Source organism: Corvus cornix, chromosome 4, assembly GCF_000738735.6.
Source record: "Corvus cornix cornix isolate S_Up_H32 chromosome 4, ASM73873v5, whole genome shotgun sequence".
Taxonomy (NCBI): Eukaryota; Metazoa; Chordata; class Aves; order Passeriformes; family Corvidae; genus Corvus; species Corvus cornix.
In genome coordinates this window covers 23,661,562-23,675,779 of record NC_046334.1, presented here as the reverse complement: position 1 = coordinate 23,675,779, position 14,218 = coordinate 23,661,562, and the positions used below count along the sequence as shown (strand labels likewise).

At 39.0% G+C, this 14,218-nt stretch overlaps 1 protein-coding gene across 11 annotated transcripts in view; it reads left to right on the top strand.

Annotated features, from left to right (window-relative positions):
• Nucleotides 1–150: 150 nt before the first annotated feature.
• Nucleotides 151–14,218, top strand: part of TMEM144 (transmembrane protein 144) — a 60,764-nt gene continuing 46,696 nt past the window's right edge. The window contains exons 1-12 of one of the 11 annotated variants that reach the window (XM_039551066.1): nucleotides 151–216; nucleotides 1,540–1,622; nucleotides 2,730–2,926; nucleotides 4,087–4,209; nucleotides 5,205–5,304; nucleotides 5,907–5,987; nucleotides 7,964–8,045; nucleotides 8,765–8,838; nucleotides 9,736–9,854; nucleotides 11,144–11,263; nucleotides 11,743–11,840; nucleotides 13,766–13,819. In XM_039551066.1, coding sequence (XP_039407000.1) covers nucleotides 2,788–2,926; nucleotides 4,087–4,209; nucleotides 5,205–5,304; nucleotides 5,907–5,987; nucleotides 7,964–8,045; nucleotides 8,765–8,838; nucleotides 9,736–9,854; nucleotides 11,144–11,263; nucleotides 11,743–11,840; nucleotides 13,766–13,819 — 990 coding nt within the window. In that variant the 5' untranslated portion in view covers nucleotides 151–216; nucleotides 1,540–1,622; nucleotides 2,730–2,787. The other 10 variants (XM_039551068.1, XM_039551067.1, XM_020584119.2 and 7 more) reach the window with 10 other exon arrangements.

Sequence of the window (14,218 nt, the reverse complement as noted above, 5' to 3'; positions counted from 1 at the left end):
CGCCTCCGCGCCGCTCCCGGACAGGGAGGAAGGAGGAGGCCAGTGGGCAGAGGCGGATGAGAGCAGGCAGCTGGAGGCGGGCCGAGCCGCGGGGCGGCGCAGGCGCGGGCGGGAGGCCTGTGCGCGGGCCCGGCAGGAGCGCGGCGGGAGCGAGCGCGGAGGGGCGCGGGCGGCTGGGCCGCGGCCGCACGGAGGGACGGGACCGGGGATCTGTCGGTACGGGCCTGTCCCAGCCGCCTTCCGCCCCGGAGCGGAGCGGGGCGCCCTAAAACTGGCCGCGGTGGTGAGCCGGGCACAGGGCAGTGTGGGAAGGAAGGCGTTCGGCTGGAGCGGGGTCTCGCGTATCCCCCCGGGTGCGGTGCCGAGCAGCCGGGCTGCCCTGCCGCGGCGCCCGGGGCCGAGGGCCGGGCCGTGTCCCGCGTGTAGCCCGGGCCTGCCCCGGCGCGGTAGCGCCAGCGAAGCCACAGCGGCTCTTGTGGAGCTCTCAGCTGAGCGTTTTCCTTGTTGCGTGATAGCACTTAGTGAAAACAGTGCCCGAAGAATGTCTTTTCAAAGACTTCACCTTAGGGAAGCAAAGATACATTTCTTGAGCAAGGGCCCCGTCAAGGGTTATGGTATCACTTTGGGGACGTTTCTCTGGGGCACCTCGGGACTGATAGCAGTGTCCTAAATTAAAAGTGAAAGTATCCACCCTTAATGGCAAATGGATGATAGGAGAATGTGCAAATAAACACTCAGTGTGACATGCAACATTTGAAAACACCCACTCAATTAGCAAAGAGGTTCTTTGGAATCTTGGCAGCAATTTGGATCACCATTGAGGTGAAAGCTCTCAAAGACAAGCCTCTTGATTTCGTCCCTGTCTGCAGAGACCGCAGCGATGTGTTGGTGTTGCAGTAAGTGAGCATCATGATTTGTTGTGGGTAGAAAATGGTGTCATATTTCTGAGGCAAGCGTGAAAATGCAGCCCACAACACTCAGTGGGGGGAACCAGTGAACTTAGTAGGCTAAGAGCTGTGTGTGCCAACAAAATTCCAGCATCCAACAACAAAATTGTGTTTCTTCTGCTGCGTGGGAACCCTGAAGTGCTTTTCCCGGTAACGGCAACTTAGCGGAAAAAAAGCCTTCAATAACAATATCAATTCCAATTGATGTCAGCGTTGATGTGTCTTAATCTGTTCACAGAATGTCTTAGTGTATCCTGTGAAGTCAAGTCTCTGAAGAAATCGAAGCATTATTGCTTGCACTGCTCAGTGTCTACAGGTCCTGGGTAAAACACACTTTGTAGAAGAGTATTAAATACAGTTCTTGGAGAAGCTTATCCTCTAAGTAGGAAGGAAGGATGAAGAGTGAGGGAGAAAATATAAGTGGAAGGAGCTGTGCCATTGTAATGATGTGTCTTTTAAATGTCATCACTATTTCTCTTAAATGCTCAAGTTAGAAATACATTGGCATCTTTCAAGGGGAAAATTATAGAAATTAAATTGCTATATTAGTTGTGGAATGAAACGTTTCATCTGCTAATGCAAATAATTTCAGCAGTCACTGGTGGCCCTGCTGAAGCTGTGGATGAAAGCAGATCAGCAGATACAGTTCTCAGTGTCCTAAGGACTGTGAAGAAGGTAAGACTAGGTAAAATAAGATGAAAGAATGTTCATCAGCTCAGTTCTTGTGCAGAGAGTGTGGTCACAACACCTTTTACAAGACGTGGCAAAATTTCCACCATCCTATTTCAGCTTTTTTTCTCCAGGTAGTACTTAGTCCACCTACAATGGGAAAGGGCAAACTGCACTGGGATGCTTTTGGATTCAGTGTAAATAGCATTACTTTGACAAGAGGATTGCATGTGTATTACTATAACTCTATTAAGTATCCTGTTGCCATTTGAAGTTAAGTTTCCAAATGCTTTTCTTATATGTAGTCTTTCAAGTGTGGTATGAAGATTATGTACACAAAGTTCATGTTATGGTGCTTGTCCTCAGAGACACCTTTTCTGTCAAAGTTATAACTCATATCAAAAGTATATGTGTGGCACATCTGTTGAGTGTAACCTCAAGATGACTCTCCCACTTTCAGAAAAGTCAGAGGTATTCTGGGACTAAAACTATCTTTGCCTTTATTATTATACTTACGTGGAATGGACAAAGAAATTTTAGAGGCTCCCTTTGCTCCCCACAGAAAAATGAACCTTTCTTCATATTTTGTATTAGCTAGAGCAATCCCTGTGGTTACCTTATGATTCCGTATTGATCCCAGTGTGGCACCTATAGAATCTCTGCACCTGTTCCAGACTGCTCGACTATAGGTCTGCTGTACCTGCTTCTGCCAATTAAGATTTTGTCTAACCCCGGGTTTTTTTGCACACCCCATTGTTACCCCCCTGCCTTGGCTACAGGAATAAGGAGTATTCTGATAGAGCATCTCACTAAAGATCAGTTCTCCCCATAGCCCTTGCAGGTTCAAGTCCTCATAACCTTTGAGTGCACCTCTGCATTCACTTTCTGTGTCTTCAGACAAAACATACAATATTGATTGGGGATTATTATGCATCTGTTCTTAAGTCACTTTATTCATGTTTTATGGCAGGTTTTCATGCAGTTCTACAGTACACTTCGCAGTTTATTTCAGCTTTTAAGAGATCAATAAGTAGGGTCGTTTAAGTTTCAGATTTCTGAACTAGGTTGGTATTATTAATAGTCCACATACTTAATTCCACTCTTTGATTTCAGATTCTGTAAGGACCTGCAGCAAAACAACTCCACAAAAAGAAGCACCTTCAGAACAAAGATGAATATTGGGAAAGCTTACAGTGCTGTTAACATCAGCAATGGAACAGATCTAGCTATTGGATTTACCTCTTCTGCAGTAGCTGTTCTTCTATTTGGGACAAACTTTGTGCCTGTCAAGAAATTTGATACTGGTGATGGTAAACTTAATTATATTCCTTTCTTTGGTTTGCTATTTTTGCTAATAGGAATAATATTTTACCAGCAAATTACTAGAGTTTCAAGGCTGTCATCACAGCCTTAATCCAGAGAGTGTGTTTAGTTTTGTCTGTTGTTGTTAGGGTATAAAGCAATAATAGAGCTTCAGGATGTGGCATATCTTTGAAGAGCCTTTTTATATGTCGTGCACGTCGACAGTGATGATGTACATTTCATGAGAATTCCACAATGGAAAGTGAAATGTCCTTTGTTCTACCCTTGTGGGGATTCTCGGATACATACGGTGTTTTTATAAATAAGGTAGAACTTGTTGGACTTTGCAGCATTGCCTTTCAATTGCGACCCTAACATAAAAACAAAAACTGAAAGTCTAATAATTTTATATGGTGACTTGGTAAGAGGAAACAATTATTCCTATTTCCTACTTGGAATATTATCACTTTACTAGGTTTGTGTTCGATTTCCATGTTTACGTGAAGCATAACCCAATTACCAGATCCCTAGATGAATAAATCTGCCATTATGTTATTGCAGTATAGTACCTGCATTGCAGTCTGGATATAACCTCTGCTCTTTGTGCCAAATATGACCCTAACAAGACAAACTTAGGCTTTCAAGGGAAAGTCTAGCACAGCTGGCATAAAGTTAACTAGTCTGCCTAACTGACCCTTCAGGAATCTACAGAGGTAGAAGAGATCTGTCACTGCCCATCCTCAGTGTCCAGGATTGGTGGAAAAGCTTCAGCTTTGAAGAAGTTTCATCCTGTGCATGCATCTGTGTTAGCAGCTACTGGGGTGGTGGGAGAAGTTTGCAGCAACTGAATGTCATCTTTGTCAGAAGTCCATCAAAATTTTCATGTGTTTAAGAATCAGAGCTTGTGTAAACTTTGTCTAGCAAAGTGTCTTTTGCAGCTCTGTAGGAAGAATGCATGGTAAGGAAAAGACTGACCGAATTGTAAGCCACCCTACAAATACATCCTTTGAATAAATTGTAATGTGGTTCCCTGAAATTCACAAAGGAGGTGGCCACCTTTTTGATTTTTTTCTGTACTACTGTATCTAAGGTAAACATATTCTGGTAAGAGATTCACACATGCGGTATTCTACAAATTCTCTGTTGTGTGCCTTTGATTTTTCCACAGGCATGTTCTTCCAGTGGATTCTCTGTGCCTCCATATGGATTGTTTCTTTAGTGGTCAATTTGATCCAGAATTGCCCCCGGTTTTGGCCTCTGGCTATGGTTGGAGGTTTTGTGTGGGCTACAGGTAAGGAATAAGAGATTCCAATTCTTGAAACTTTTCCATATATAAGATAGTAGTTATTTAGTAGTGTCCTGGGGTGACTTTATGATGTGTATCCCATATCGCTGCCCTATGCCCAGGAATTAATTTTTATGCATTTTTATGCCTTTAAACTGAGCCTGAGAGGGGGAAGGAAAAACTGAGCAAAACTTTTTCAAAGCAGTTTGCAGTTTGTTCAAGGTCACACAGAGATAGGGACTTTTCTTTCCAGCTGTGGCAGGGGAGGGAGGAGGCACCTGGCTTGCGGTTGCCCATTAGCTTTTGGCCAGTAGTTCAGTTTCTTTTTCTCCAGAGAGAGACTGAGAGTTGAACTTTTTTTCCTTCCCTGGAATTTCGGATTTTCTCCTTTTCTACTGGACTGCTCAATATCAGAGCACATCAGGAGGACTTTCCACTGAGCGCAGAGGGCCTGGCCCTGGGCCAAGCCCCAGCTCTGAGGAGACCAAAGGGAGGACTTGAACACTTTCCCAGGTTTTTTCTCCACAGCGAAAGATTTTATTATTTAGCATTATTTTCCTTTTCCTGTGTGTTTGTTAAACAAATAGTTTTTATCTCTTTCACTTTCCTTTGAGGAAAATTTATTTTTTCCCAAACCTGGTGGGGGAGGGGGGGTGACCTGCCTTCTTTCAGAGGATATATTTCTAAATTTGGCCAAACTGGTACAAGTAGTTATGCAGTTCTTTAATGTCTCACTGTTAATGGAACTGTGCCCTTATAGTAAATACTGGTTTATTATGCTTATTTTGTAAGAGGCAAATTCACACCAAAAATAATGTTTAAAATTAGATGGAGGAAAAGTCTATGTTCAGTGTATTTATTTTTTTTAAATCCCTGTTTCTTATCACCTTGTAGCTTCCTAAATTTCTTTGCCTTCTGACCAGGCACAGAATCTAAATCAAATATAGACAAGATCACATTCTATTTTTTAACTGATTTCAGTTTTGGTTTTTGTATTTCAGGCAATGTTACAGTTGTCACTATTATTAAAACTATTGGCTTAGCTCTTGGTCTTTTGATATGGGCTTCTTTTAATTTGCTGACAGGTTGGGCAAGTTCAAGGTAAGTAGGTTTTAAATCTTAAGTCATTACATAACTAATGTTACCAATTCTACATTAATAACTGCAGTGAAAACTCACCTGTAGAATCATAGAGTCATTCAGTTTGGAAAAGACCTTTAAGATCATCAACTCCAGCCATTAACGTAACACTGCCAAGTCTACCATTAAAGAAGATTTATCCTATGTATTAAAACTTTCTCCTTCTCAGTGGAGAGTACGCAAGTTAACTATTTTAGCTTTTTGTATTTCCTCTGTTTTAATAGAAAGAAGAATGCCCAGTGATGTTATTGAGTCGATAAATAATGTATTTCTTAATGTAAAACTAGTACATGTTTGTTTTTTTTTCTTCTGCAATGTGATCTGATAAAATAATTTAACTTCAGTTTTTATATATACATATTAAAAAACAACACACGTTAAATTAAATGTTTTTGTAAAGTAGACATAGCTTTTTGCAAGCCAACTGAAGCACTGATCTAATACTGAAAATATATATACTTAAGCAGAATTATTTACATGAGTCTAGACTTCCAAGGCTAGGTTATAATTTAACTACTTGTATAAAGTCTGTGCAACTAAGTGAAACTGGTTAAATGTTCCAGGTTTGGTTGGTTTGGAATTGACCCGGAAGAGGTATCAAGACCAATCTTAAATTATGTTGGAGCTGGACTTTCACTTATAAGGTAGAAATTGATCCTTATAATGCATTTCTGTTATGTAAAATATATATTTAATAACCAACCACCAGGATGATTTAACAAGAGAATGAATATATTGGAGAATTTTTGGCAAATCAATTTACTATGAAATTCATGAGCTATCCATAGCTAGCTGGTCAGTGTTCATGTAGAAGCAGACATGTTATCCCATACAGGGATGAAATGGTTATCCATAAACACAGAAATATATTTTTATGCTGGTAGGCATGTTCAAGGCAAAGCAGAGATGTACGGATTACCTCCCTAGCTAGGTTATTCAAATGGTTCACTTTCCCCAAGTGCTGTGAGAGGACAGACTGACTAGAAGAATCTTGTTGAGAAAACCTCAGATTTCTGATGTCATTTCCCTCAGTCAGAGGTACAAATCTTAATCTCATAACTATAGAAGATGCCACAGAACCCCTTCCCTGATACTTTGGGGTCCATGAGAGGCCAGAGGCTTTGCATGTTTTCCTATCTGTAATAGCTCCATGTCTTGTAAGTCTTAGGTCACACTTCAAGTTCCCACACAGTGTCTTCCTTCACAGTCTTTGGAAGGACTTTATTCTTTCTTTTTGCTTGGTTTTTATTTGTACGAGTGCAAACATTTTGGTCCTAACACAGAGGAAAGAGGATCTTTGGTTATGTAGCAGTGTTCTTGCTTTCCAACTGGGTGGCTGGGAAGATGGCCCTAAACCCTAGGGGCTTTACTGTAAGTGTGCTGACAGAAGATACATGAAGTGCCTTTCAGAAAAGGAGGAACATGAAGATAATGAAGCTGTTTCTGACTGGTAGGAGAGAGCTGCTGCCTTAGAGTCATGATTTTTGGTTCTGCTTTTCTTCTTTCCTAAGAGTCTGCAGCTTTGTACCCGTTCCCGTTATACGTGGCACATTAGTTTGGGAGGTACTGAGAAAATAGAAGCAGTATTGCTATTCCTGCCTGATAAATTCATGCAGCTCATCACCTACTTCCTGTTTATGAGATATCATGGAGGAGTGACCAACAGGGAAAAAGATTGCGACCAAACATGTGTTCCTGGCAATCTGCATAAAGGCTGTGCATGTTGCTCTGTGAAGCTCAGAAGCAGGCTTTTCATTTTCACCTCCTGTGTGGAATCTGTATGTTTCCTCTGGAGGAAGCTGACATCCTTTTATACCTATGCTTACTCTGTCAGTAAGAGATGAATCCTTCTTCAAATGGAAACATTTACAGTTAGAGGAAGAAATTCCTAGATCATTAAAATGTTTTTCATAAAAGTAAAAAACAGATCCTTCTAGTTCTGATTGCAGGTATTTACCTGATCTCCTGTAGGCAGGATTAAGAGTAGCAGTATTACCCTTTCTTCTCCGTTTTATTCACTTAATGCACTGAGCGGCACTGAGCAATATCCCTTCTCTTTCTGCATGCTCACAAGGCCCTGTAGCAGCAGTATTCCATCCCTCACGTATGATAGAAGGGTAAAAATTAACATTTTTCCGTGAGCATAGAGGCAATTCTGTGCAGGTTTGAGCTGTTCCTTATAGAATTTTCAAGCATGTGTTCCATTTATGTGTGATTTAATATGAAATGGCACTGTTAGCTACAGCATCTATTGTTAATGTGGTTGTAACTACATGCTGTTAAAAGAAGGTGTTTCAATCACATTACATGAGAAGAGACATCTATAAAGTGATACAAAAACTGATTTATTTCCTTATTTTCACTTAGGTTGTCTGTTAGCTAAGTTAAATTAATAATTTAAAATTATTATATTTATATCTTTCATAACTTATTACGATTACGTATATATATATATATATAACTTAAAGCAATTGCATTTTTTAAATATACTGAAGTGACTCTAGGGTTATAATGAAAACAAAGGAATATGCCTCCAGATAAAACTTTTGTCTCTGGACACTAAATGTTATGTCCTTATGAACTGACATGGTATTTATTTGGTGTATTTTTCTCTTCTGAGTGCTGTCACATTTCTTTTTATAAAAACTGAAGTCCAGAGTTCTTCAGCTTCATTAGAAAGCACACCTTTACTGAGAGAAAGTGTAAGTACTCTGCAGTTGTTACTTTACAGCAGTGAAAGTACATATCCATTTTAAAACAAAAAATGTGTTTGTTAGTCAGGTTTGGTAGATTTATGGTAGACTACAAAACAACATAAATACGTATTGATTGTATCTTAATCTGTGGATCTTTGATATCATTTTGAATATTAGCAACAGAAGAGGTATTCCCAAGTGTTCTTTCTTGTTTGTCAGTTTTAGATGGCTTAGAAAGTCCATTTTCATTATGATGGAGATTACATAAAAGACAAAGAGTATTACTTTCAGAGAGTATGTGGGAAGAGGAAGCAATTTCAATTAAACGTTAGCTATAAAGCTGTGAAGGTGCTTAGGTGAAAGGCTGGATTTTTGCCCAGTTGCTGAGCCAGGAGACTGTCAAGAGTTGCTGACTGTCATCATCAGCTGTGGCACAGGTTGGAGGCCAGTGAGGGGTACCAGATTGGCTGTCACTCCTTTGGGAGGCAGTAGCAGAGTATGCAAAGACAGCTGGAGAACCACAGGCTCCTCCTACCATTGTACCTTACTGTTAGAGGTCATGCTCAGTGGCTACCTGAACAGAGAGCCCTGAGAGTTTTCTAGCTGTGCTCAATACTCACTAGAGGAACCAATCTACCAGACTAAAGCACAGAAGACAATTTGATTGCACATTTTAAGAAATCAAACTAAACTCATCTTGCATGAAAACTCTTGGTTTTTTGCAGTCTATTAATGATTCTGAAGATACCACTGAAGACTCATGGGTGAACAAACTTTCTCCAGTAAAAAAGAGACTCATGTAAGTTGCTAACAGTTTTTGTACTGGTACAGAGCAAGTAGCCAGAGAAAGTAGTTAAACAGTGTTAGAGAAGAATTTGTCCTGTGGTTTCCTAGCAAAGTCACACACTAATAAATAACAGGTTTTTACATAGTAGTATAGCGTGCAAATCTATATATGAATAGTTGCACAGTTATTTAGATTATTTCATTGGCTGGATTATTTCAACATTGAGTGTGTCTCACCAATTAGGTATCAGGTACTCCTGTGAAAAAATACCATTTGGCAAAGTAAATAACAGTATCAGCTCAGTAATTACAGAGCTGGGTTTTATCATCTGGTTGATTAGCACTCCAGCATAGAAGAAGCCTGTGCTAATGACATGCTTCCAGGTGTGGTTTCCAAGTGAACACATCTGGAGAAGGCCTGGCAGTATGGTAAGGAGACAGTAGAAGTGCTCCAAAGCTGAAGCAAGGAGGTGGTGTGGGGAGTGGAGCCTACCAAGAGCACAGCAATCTGGAGATGGAGAAGGGGACTGAAGAGGCAATGAACCTGGGAAGTTATAAAGATTATGTAGATTGCAACAGCAAAGCTGAGGGTGGAAGAATGTTAAATTGAATTTTTGTTTGTTGTCCCCTAGCTCTGCTTTTAGGAAACCCTAGTTAATTTCCCACGTCATTAATCTAGATTGCTGGCTTTTGGTGCAGGAATTGTCTGTGTTGCTTGGCCACAAAGTGCAGTGAAATTAAGTGAACCATTTCTCTACTAGAAAATTTAAATGTGCTAAAATGTATTATTTTTATAGCTAGCAATTTTTTTATGATGTACAGTTTTTACCTGCAGTACTGGGCTTACATGTGTTTTCTACTTCTTTAATTCATGCTAGGCTGTTTTCTCCAATTTTTGTTCTTTTTAAAGAGGCTGTAGCCTGGCTGTAGTAGCTGGAATACTCTACGGTTCCAGTTTTATCCCAGTACTTTACATCAAGGATCATGGAAGAAGAAATGAAACTATATACACAGGAGCAAGTCAGTTTGGTAAAGGCTAATAGACTACTTCTACTTTATTTCATCATTTTTTAAAGGCAGAGGGTGAAAACCTTGATATGCCTGAAAATAAACCATGACAATTTATCAGTTCTGTACTACTTTAGATGTTGTCATAATGATAGCCCTAGCACTCCTTTTTTGTTAGAGGTGAATTACACCATTAAAAAGACTTGAGAAACATCCCAAAGACTACCATACGTAACTCACAGGTATGTTTCTGAAGGCATTAAATATTAGCACTCCCAAAATACAGAGTTTGTGTGAGTGGAGAAGGAGTTAAACAAGGGCACGAGCTTGCCAATTTCCAACAGCAATAAAGGAAGAGAATATTGGTCATAACTGATGAGGAGAACAGATATATGACAATATAAGTAATTAAAACCATGTCATTTTTTAAATTGAACCTGTTTAACATAAGCCTAATTGCCAATTTCAAACTACATTCCCCCAGAAATGTTTTCCTTAAGGTTTAGGTTATACCTTGTCAGGTAATGCCTGCAGCTGCTTAAGAGCAAAGTACTGCTGAGAACACATAATGTTGCCATTGTCATAGACAATTTCTCTTGAATACTGCAATGTATATATTCCCCAGCCAGGCAAAACAGATGTTGTCATTACCATAGCTGCCTTTCCTGTTGAGAATTTACAGCTCCAAGGAGACAAGGATCACTTTGCTGCATGCTTCTGCTTTACCATATTGGAAATACTCTCTTCAGCCCATACAAAGTCCATAAAGGATTTATTATTCATAATTACAGTGATCAAAATTACGATACATCCTTCAAGATCAAAAAAGGGCAAAACTGAGCCATGTTTTGCTTACATAGTCTGTGCAGTTGTCTTACCTATAAATGTAAAGAACAAAACAAGGATACAGGAATACAGGAACATAATTGTAGATGGTCAAGAGAGGTCGTAATTATGTAAAATCCCCACCCCAGTTTTGTAGCCTCAGCTGAGGATTTTCTAAAGTTTTTATTAAATTAATTGAGTAATGTAATAGAGTTCTAAAAATAACAACTCATAGAAATGCTTAGAAGCCTGTACTAAATGGTGGAGTCAACACAGAATTCAATTCATGTTTAATAGGTGTTACTGATTGTATCCATCCACAGTTAAACTGGCAACTGAGTTAGACACAATGAGATTTGAATTTGAATTCTTAGGAGTAGCACCTTTATGCATTTTTGTCCATATGAATGCTATCAGTGAAAATAATTTTGTTAAGATTAATAACTGGTATTTTTGCTAACATCATTTTATAATTTCTCTTTCAGATTTAGATTATGTTTTTGCACACTTCAGTGGAATATTTCTTACAAGTACCATCTACTTTTTGATCTACTGTGCAGTCAAAAAAAATAAACCTTACGTTTATCCCCAAGCCATATTGCCAGGTATGTTTTTAAATTAGTAGTTCATTTCAGTTACTTCTTCGGACCATTTTGCAGTGATTAGTTCAAGTTGTGTGTTGGAATTGTAGTTCACCTTTCAAGTATCTTCATTTGACTTTTTGTCTCTTTTGAAGGGGCACTTCTATTAGGTTAATTAATTAAGGTTGGGAGACAGTGATAATTTTTGTTCTATTCTGAAACTAGAACAAAATGACATTGCAGATTTTCAAAAACTTAACTGCCAGAGTGGAGAACATGTTGCCCAGAAAATTGTGAACTTTAATTAATTTGCTACTTCAACTGGAGTACCTGATTTTCATCCATTGAGCATTGATTTAGATTGCCAGAGCTAGCTTGTTAAAGAAGTTAACATACTAAAATACATAGATACAATTTCTGTATTATGCTATAAGTGTAAAACTTCCACAAATTGCTGCCTGGACCTTGCTGTGCATGTTTTTGATTGGGATTTATTTTTCTAGGGTTTGTTTCTGGTGTGCTTTGGGCAATAGCCAATTGCTGCTGGTTCCTGGCCAATCACTATCTTAGTGCTGTCGTCAGCTTTCCAATAATTACTGCAGTAAGTATATAAAGTAAAATTTCTAACTAGAATTAAAAGTGTTTTTTGGAATTGAGTTGAAATTATGATGGGTCTAGAGCATTTTTAGTCAAGAGTGTACAGTGCCTCCTCTGCTTGTCTGTGATAGTCTTTGGATTTTTAGGAACATGAGTGACTGTGACAAGCACCATCTTGGTCAATGTCAAGCATAAGAAAAACCAGAAGAATTGAGAGTGTGAGTCTTTAGGTTGTGTAAAAGCCAAAGCTTTGTAAATGGAATTATATCAATATTAACTATTTAATTGAAGTGATTAAAAGAATTATTTTATGCTTTCATCCCAGGCAGTATATTTTGGTCTGGATGTTTTTGAATTTGTGAATTTTATCCCCTAGTAGTTGTTTTGCTTAATTAAGTCAGGATTTTTTTCTTTTTACATTTCTTGAACAAACAGAACAGATTATGCACTACTGAAAATAATGTTCTTATGCAAAAGTGTGGAAAATAGGTTGGCCTGTTCTGTCTCTGTGTTATTGCTGTTCATGATGTACCTTTAAAGCATAAATTCCAATCACTAGGTAAAAGTAAGCTTTGCATTTACTCTCTTGACACTGTACTAATTGGTGACGCAAAGGTGGCAAATGAGAGTTAATAAATATTAAAACCAAAGTTTTGCTTAACAGCTGTATTTTGGAAGCAAACTAATGAAACAACTTTAATAGGGATTAAGCTTTGCCTCAAGATGCAGCAAGTCAAAATAAACTCTGCAGTATGCCATCAAAAAAAAAAAAAAACCAACAAAACTTGGGATCATTCTAATTAGAAATGGAAGGATTAATGGAAAGCTGCTTTAGTAACTTAGTTATTGGTATGCCTAAAGGGCAAGGATATAAAATAACAAAAGGAAAAATGTAAGGACAGCAGTGATGAGAAACTGCCTGTCTGGACTGCAGGTTCAGAACTGCTGCTTTATTTCACTGTGGAGAAAATTTTCGGAGAGGTATTCATCACATCCCTTTAACACTTTGTTTCACTTTTAAAAGTGCATTCCTCTCTCAGCGCACATTATCTAGAAAGTGAAATAACCCCTCAAATAATAGTTGGCAATGTTACTAGGAAACAGCACCCACACATATATTCAGCATGAGACACTTTTTCCTGTCTATATCTGTGTCCCATCAGCTGCATTGAGGATGAAGAGAGGAAGGTCACTGGCCAAACATCTGTCAAGTGTTTCTCAGAACAGCTCTAATGGGAAGCATTCACAGAGCCAGTTTTTGTTTCATATTCAGATATTTTCTCATCAGAGATGAAAATTCAGATCATTGCTCCCTCAGGGGAAAAACTGTATTTTCAAGAGTGCCTGGAAGTTGCTGTTGTGTATCACTGTTTGCTGTTAGCCAGGAAACCTGTACAAAAACATCACAGATAATCAGGAGTTTCCCTGACCTGTCTCCCTGGCTGGCTCTGTGCTTTGTCCAGATGCCAGCTATACAGGAAATACATCTATGTTCCAGTCTCTTGATATCATACTGAGTGATAAAATCAAACTTTGTCCAACTAGTTAGTCATGCTAATAAAGGAAATGTTAGGAAACATTGTGCACTCTAATTTGGACTAAAGTAAGGCATGTCATTTGGAGTCTACTGAAAGAACATGTAACAGCTGGAGCAGACTCCACAGTGTAATTTAGAAAGAAGTTGTGCCTACTGAAAAAAAAAAAAAAAAGCAGTTTCTTGACTCTTTAGCCCTTCCTGAAGATTTTATTGTATCTTACTTAGTAAATATTTCACTGATGCTTATGCTTTTGTCATGAGTGCTTTACTTATACTGAATGGAAAGACCTAAATGTGTTATCCAGACAAAATTCAACCATCCTGAGAGCAGTAATGAGAAGGAGTGAATTTTAATGAAGTTGTCTAATGTACAGATTAATGTTATTCTTTAGGGTCCTGGCCTTGTTGCTGCAATGTGGGGAGTCCTTGTATTTAAGGAAATCAAGGTAATGTTATTAGGTCTCTTACCTAATATCTCTTGCTTGTCTCTAGCTCTAGAAACAGCATGACTTGGTATACAGCTGTATCTCAGATTTCTCCTCCTTGCAAGTATTGCATTATGAAGCTGAAAGTGATATCATGCAATTTAAAATTTTCCAAGAAACATGAAGAACTGCGAACAATTTTTACAGGAATTAAGATTTTAGTTCCATAACTGTATGAGGAGCAGTGGATGTAGATGAAGACTGTAGCACAGCCAGGAGGCAGGACGCCAGGCACAGCCTGAAAACAGTTTTCATTTGAGCCAGTTCTTTCAGTGGAGGCAGGGGAATGAGCAGTTGTCCCAGTAATCACATCAACAAGTAGATTACATTTTTAGGGTCAGGTTCAACAAAGGATGCAAA